The sequence below is a fragment of the Cimex lectularius genome, unplaced genomic scaffold, assembly GCF_000648675.2.
Source record: "Cimex lectularius strain Harlan isolate CLEC.00 unplaced genomic scaffold, Clec_2.1 scaffold117, whole genome shotgun sequence".
Taxonomy (NCBI): Eukaryota; Metazoa; Arthropoda; class Insecta; order Hemiptera; family Cimicidae; genus Cimex; species Cimex lectularius.
Window position 1 is genome coordinate 1,471,492 of NW_019392706.1, and position 7,320 is coordinate 1,478,811.

Here is a 7,320-nt window from a genome sequence, read left to right on the forward strand (position 1 = left end):
TCAGTCCAATGCCAACTTCTATTGTACAGATTACTTCTATAAATATAAATAATAATAATAATAATACATAACTTTTAATGTTATTTGTAATTAATTTTCATTAGTCTTCTAAGAGTCGAATTATTTTATTTTATTTTATTATCATTATTTTTTTTTCATTTGCAAATATTCAGGAATTTATTTCACTTGGCTGCTTATATTTCATACTTCATAAATGTTATTAAAATAAAAGAAAGGGTTAATTTGAACTTTAAAAGGATTGATTTGAGGTTTAAAAAAGGGTTAATTTGGAGTTAAAAAAGGTTATTTTGATGAGAAAAAAGCTATTGTACATTAGTGAGAACATTAAAAAAGAGTTTTGCTAAAAAATTAAAATAAAACTAAAAAATCAACTTGAAACTTCAACTTTATTTACAGTGAATTTTTTTTCTTGTCTATATGTTCACATTCACATTATGGATTTTGTCTTTGCTCAGTTCAGGGGATTTTCTTTTAATCTGATTGAGTTACTAACGTTTCCCTCTGTGTGAATTGATTGGTTGCTCCTTTTTTTGACCTACAGTGCGCTTTACTGAATTTGGACTTTCCTTCGGTGGTACATAATCATTGCACTGTTTCTCAGCAACGTCCCATTTAATGTCTTTGCTACAGCGTTTTTTGGCATCAACACTGGCAGGTTTGGCAATTTTTTTTTCCTTTTTAATACATTGTTTATTATTTGTTGTCTTGGTCTTCTTATTCCGGCATTTGCACACTGTATGGCCACATTTACAACATGGTACCTGCTGATGGTATGCTACACCTTGGTCTCCCTCATCGACACCTATTTCTTCTATTTTATTCAGCCAACGAAGTATTTGTTTTGCCTCTTGTGGTTGAACACATCTGAAACAAGGGGTTACAATTGCAAAAATTCTTTTGAAGTGGTCTAAGGAAAAAAGCAATTGACTAAGTATAAAATAATTTAAACAATTTTTGATTGTCCCTGACCATTCTGTAATTGTAATTACCCACAACCACAATAATGGGAAATGTGTTTCATAGGTACATGTTCACAAATTACTAAGTTTCACTGTAATAATAATCATATCACTTTCTTCACCTATCATAAAAGTCAACTTAAGGAGCCTCTTCCTCACCTTTGTACCGGTGAGGAAGAGTGACACCAGCTTCCTTAATTGTTCCCTTTTTTATGTTTTCCATTCTGTTTCTTATTCTTTTTTTTACACTATTTTCACCCCTCCTGCCCTCTTTTCCTTCTCCCCTATCCCAAATATTCCAACCTGGCCAAAGGTCTACAAGGTTAATTAAGGGAAGGCACTCTGATTAAAAAAAGAAAAAAATAATAAAAATAAAAAAAATGATGGAACAGAGTAGATATGAATTTAAACTTATGGTGCAGGGGGGAGATCCCCAGCTCTGACAGCCAGCAAGGTTAGCGAGCATCATCATCAAGTGACTGCTGCAATGCCACAGAAGGGGATCACTTGGGCCTCATGACACAGAATGCTACAAATATTCAGAATCATGCAGAAGAACAAAATCTGACCGAGCCTGTGACAAAGGCCACCATTAGCAATGCGAATCGAAAGCCCTACCACGGCAGTGCAAATGGTTGGTACCACCACTGGTCTGTGGAACACTGGAAAGGGAATGGATGATACCACTATAGAGGATAATTGGAAGCTCGCTCCCTTCAAGAGAAAGAGAGGGATATTCCCTCCCCCAAGAATGGTACTGCCATGATGCTGGAACTATATGTTCGATCCTTCCCGCAGGTACGAAAAATGCTCTATGTTTCTACTATTCTGGGAAGATTCTGACAAAGGTTGGCAGTTGATGCTGTTGACAACGTTGCTGCAAAAGCCAGGGAAGCCAAATTTATCTTTTCCTCGTCAAAGATGTGTGCATCCATTTTTGCAGACTGAGAAAAGCTCATAGCCCACCTCAATTGTATGTGGAGAGGGTGCGGTTCCTTGGCCTCATATTTGATGAAAAGTTAAGGTGGCAATCGCACATCGAAGCTGTAAAGGGCCAATGTAGAAAGAATCATGGTTTGATCAGGTACATTGATCACTTCAAGTGGACAGGGAGTGCCAAAGTGTTTTGGGATGTACAACATAACCGTAGAAGAGATTCAACCACTGAAAATATTCAAAGCATTGTTCTGCTTGAGGCTGTTTTATGGTTGTATGTCAAATTTCTCAGGCTGGAAAATGTGTTTCTTGCGACTCAATAGGCTCTACTATCAGGGTCTTCGAGCTTTATCAGGTTCATTTAGGACCAGCCCATTGGCCAGCCTCTGCTGCAAGGTGAGAGTGTTGCCACCCGAATTCTGGAGAGAGGTAGCTTACCCTCAGCTATGTGATGGATTTCTTTGCCAATGCGGGAACCCTCTAGCGGGCACGATTCTTAAGAACAGCGTTCGGGTCATCGGCGGGAGTACGGCCGGCCTTCTTATTGTGTCCCTCTGTATCGTATCTAGTCGACGGGAGGGACAAGCACCTCCTACTGGCCTGTGTTACTCTTAGAGCGAGATATAGACGACGTTCTCTGGCCCAGGGGAGGCCGAGGGATGTTCTACTAGTCTCACTGGCTCGTCAGACTCGTATCTGGACGAAGAGTTGAAAATTTTCTCAGTCCCACGAGGGTATACATGGCTTGACGAAGATATACATGGCTTGACAAAAATTGACGAAAATTTTTCTAAGTCCCCAAAAAGTGCGTTAGCGGATAGCGGGATGAAAAGATACTCTTTATGGGGTGTGGAGTTGGGAAGAAGACGGTGAGCCTGTCCACTCGGACACGCTACTACGACCGTCTTGGTGCGCAGTTTCTCAGTTTGCGTCGTTGAAATAACTTTTCTTTGTTCTTAAAGGGTACAGTATAATACACACCCTGACTAATACATCTGTCTATCTATCTTGCCCTCCAAACAGAACTACCACGATTTGGCCCAGTGATGCTGTGCAAGCAGCAAAGAATGTGGTGAGTAAAGAGCATTGGCAGTGTCGATGAGCTGGATCATCCGAGAAGCTCTTGTGGATCAAGGGCTGACTGAACGATAGCCCTCTGAGAATCTGAACCAAAAGGAAAGGATTGTGCTAACCCAATTGAGGATAGGCCATACCCAACTGACACAAGGACACCTAATTTTGGGCCAAAACCTGGACAGGTGCCCTGTTTGTAGAGAAAGGTTGCTCAGGGTGTCACATCTGATTGAAGGGTGATTTGGCCCCTTACAAGGAGCAAGTATGCAGGACCCCTGACATAAAGATAGTTATCGGGCAGACGGGTCAATTGTTGGGTTCGCTGTTCCATTTCCTAAGGGAAGCGGAAGTGTTTCCTCCCATAGAGAATTGTATATACTTTGTTGTGTCTGTGTAAATGTTCATAAATTTACACGTTTATGTGTTTAAATGTGTAAATGTATATTTATATGTTTATATTAATTACTACTTACTTTTTCCACATTCCACTGGGAATACATAATGGGTCTGGTTTTTGCAAGCACTGCAAACTTCCTCTGCACATCGTTCTTTGGCAATAGTCTTGCAACCCATTCCTCTTTCTGCACTCGCACGTATTACACAGTTTGCCACCAATCAATTCTTGGCTGGGAAATCGTGGCAGTTTCCAAGGGGGATATCTCTACAAAATTTACAAGTATCATTCATAAGGGTTATTTTTAAAAAATATAATTATTAATCAATTAGCGCCTGAAAACATGGCTAACACAAAAAACAACAAATGGAAATGTGTGTGAGAAAAAACCCCAAATTCTTTCACCAATTTTAAAATGTGTTAGGACTAAACCATTGGTGGCTGCAACTGTAAGGTAAAAGTACCAAAGGAACCAGGTTCAAATCCAGCAGCCCTGCATTTTAATTAATTTTAATTTAATTTTTGGGTATAGAATTCTGAAAAAAATTTGTAGCTGTTTTTAAGAAAGAGTGTGTGTCCAAGTTCAAAAACTGAATGTGTTTTGGGGTGTAATGGCCGAGTAGTTGATAGCCCTTTTGTCTAACTTTGATTGACTTTTGATTTAATTGCTGTTTATAGACATTTCAAGCATATTGGTTTTATAAATTCAAATAACTATTCAAATAATCTAAAGTAATTTTGACCATCCTTAAAATTTATTAATTTTATTGCATAGTAATTTAATATTGAAATAACTTGTAATTTTATTAATTCAATTGTTTTTAGTCATCATTTTTATATGTGGTATAAAAGCAGGACAGACAATATTTTGTATTCATTTTCATCTGGCCCTTTTATTGGGTGTCTTTCTTAATGAAACTTTCATCATTTAAAATTTTTATTTATTACTCATATTATTAAAACAAAATTGCTGCCATTATAAAGAAAATATCTTACTTGTGCATGTTTTTCTTTTTTTCTTCGGTACGAATCATCAAATTGTGGGGTGATTGGATATGTGATCAATGGTATTACCTCCTCTTCGTCTAAGGGTTCATCGTCTGATTCTAACATGCTATTCCTAAAGTTCAAATTCAAATATTAATTAAAACAAGTTAAAAAAAAATTAATTAATACTCACAATTCAAGCTCGGCAAATAATTTCTTTAATTTTTTAATAATCGCATGCCTACTTTTGCAATGTTTGCACATATTTATGTCTGAATCGGTGGAACGCACTGAGGATCCGGCGTCCAAAAGGTTTTTGGATGAGTTAACACTAGCCACAACACTCATGATCTGTTTTGATTTATTATCTATTTGTTCAAAGTGTAAAATAACTGTATACAATTTTTGATAAAAGAACTTTTAAAATTGTGTGTGTGTGGGTGTGAAATTTTGGGTGAGGTCTAATGTTGTATCTAAGCAACAAGAAATATTTTTAGCTGTGATCATATGTTTTATTTCCAATATGTTATATGTTTTTATTATTAATATCAATTTTCAATATGCGAATCACAAATTGCATCTATTATTAGTAACTTAAATATTTTTTTATTTATTACATGCATACTTAAGATAATGAATCTATACATCGAGCCCCGATATTCGGCAAGTTGTTCATATAAATGAATAAAAGTTCAAAAACTGTAACATGTTATCAGGATATGAACAATTATCAGAAACTTATTATACACACAACCAACAAAAAATCTACTAATGTAAACAACAAAATGGGCAAGAACATGTTTTGTAATAAGGTTAAATAACAAATAAAATAGTTAAATTACAAAATTGTCGTATGTACAAGTTCAATAGATGTTTCTCCAAGGCTTGCTAAGTTGGAGTTGCTGCTCACAACAAAACCCAAGTAATTCGAAAGGTTCATAAATTGGGTAATTGAATAAAATAGGTCCTTCTTTTTGGCCAAACGGCATAGGGAGCAAAGCAAATTAAAATCAGTCTTGTACATCTGCTTGGAAATAACAAATTTTAAGCAATATTTACTACAAGTATGGAAAAATACATATGATTTCTCAAAAGGAGCCCTGTTCAATAGGTAGGAACTAGTGCAATGAGGATTCTGACTACTATAACTAGATTCTCTTAATTTAACAGCCGTTTTCTTTTAAGGAGTTCTTGTACACATTTGTAAGATAAACTCTGCTATGGGTCAGTTCATTTACATCTCAAGTCAGTACCACAAGTAATGCATGCTATTTTTGAAAACAGGCTCGTTATCTGTGTAACCCAATTGTACTGGGGCCTGTTTGATGGTGAGGAATCAAGTACCAGAAGTTTATTGTAGCAAATTCAGGGAAGTCTCTCTGGACTCATAGCATAGCTTACCATGCTCATGGTATGTTTAAAGGACAACCGATGAAATATGATTTACACTAGTTGCAATAGAAATCATACAGTCCGGGATGATTTTTAGCAGCTGAAACAAATTTTTAAAGAAGTTTATTTGGGCTTGATCCAGTAAACAAGATATCTTAGACCACACATACCGGAGCACAATATGTCAATATAGTAAAGAGGATTGAGCAATTACATGTAAAAGTTCAAGAAGAGATTCCCATAGATTGCATTTTGTTTTGATGAGTATATTGATGACGGTACCACGTGGTATTTTAAAATGGGATATTGCGTTCCATGCTGTGTCAGGAACAAAGATAATGTTGTGAATTCCACACCTAGGTAATTAAGTTTTATGAAGACTTTACCTAGGTGTGGAATTCACTTTTTCTTTGTTCCTGACACAACATGGGATGCAATATCCCATTTTAAAATATCATGTGGTACTGTCAACAATATACTCATCAAAACAAAATGCAATCTAGGGGAATCTCTTCATAATCAAAGGTAATTAAATGTATTCATCATTCTGGTTTCATTTCCCCATAGGGAAACTTATTTTCGGTTCCATATATTCTGCTGTGAAATTTGATTATATAGGTTTTTGATATATTCACTGTGAGACCATTATTACTCTCACAATAGACTTCCAAAGTACAAAGTTTCAGATTCATATTCACATAGGAATTTGTCAGGAGGGTTAGTTCATTTGCATATAGTAGCAGAAAGATGGACTGGCTAATTTATAAAACTTTAATTTACTATATGTACTATAAGTAGCTAATTTTAAATGCTTGATTGTGAGGGGTCAGCCCTGGATTTTGTTCTGTGAAAGGGGTCCACTGGCTAAAAGGTTTGTGAAGCCCTGGTATAGAGGGACGATACACTGTCTTCTTTGTTTGAAGGCCTCTGTGAAGGTCTTCCTCTGGGCCCTTAGCCAGAGAATTCCCTCAACTTGGCTCTCTTTTTCCACCTGCTCTGGGGTCATTCCATTCCTCGACCCCTCTTTGCAGGTGGGCTTTTACTGAGCATATGCAGTTCTGAAATGCTTCGTGTTTACTATGCCCTTGTCTTCTAAGCAAGACAAGCACTAAATAGAATTTTCTTCTAGGTCTCGGGAACCTTATTAGGCCATTTTCTGCTGAAGCTTCTTTGACCTTTTGGAGTTTGCCATCAGGTCCAAGAGAATCTTCAACTGTGAGGGCGATTCAGTCTCTTCAGGAGTTGGCTGCTCTGTCCCTTATGAAACCTCCTTTGGGACAACCTCTGTTTATTTTAATTTTTTGTTTGAGTTCACAAGAATTCCCATGAATGTTAGGGGTTCTAATAGGTTTATAGTTAGGGTTCTAAATAGTCACCCCCACCAGAGCCTAACTGGGAAACTTGCAGATAAGCTTCGTACTGCATGCAATATTTCCTTGGCTTCTTCCTCTACCAGTTGATATTGTCCTATTTCCATGACCTTCTGATCCTTATTGTACTCCCATTGCACTTGCTCTCACATCTGGTCTCTATCCCTGTAAATACTGAACTACTGTG

At 36.9% G+C, this 7,320-nt stretch overlaps 1 protein-coding gene across 1 annotated transcript; it reads right to left on the bottom strand.

Annotated features, from left to right (window-relative positions):
• Positions 1 to 388: 388 nt before the first annotated feature.
• LOC106671033 lies at positions 389 to 4,857 on the bottom strand. Its single transcript, XM_014401793.2, has 4 exons — positions 4,565 to 4,857; positions 4,381 to 4,504; positions 3,464 to 3,651; positions 389 to 885 (listed from the first exon to the last, which is right to left on the bottom strand). Exons 1-4 carry the CDS (start codon positions 4,717 to 4,719, stop codon positions 510 to 512), a joined length of 843 nt encoding a protein of 280 aa, XP_014257279.1. The 5' UTR covers positions 4,720 to 4,857; the 3' UTR covers positions 389 to 509.
• Positions 4,858 to 7,320: the final 2,463 nt, after the last annotated feature.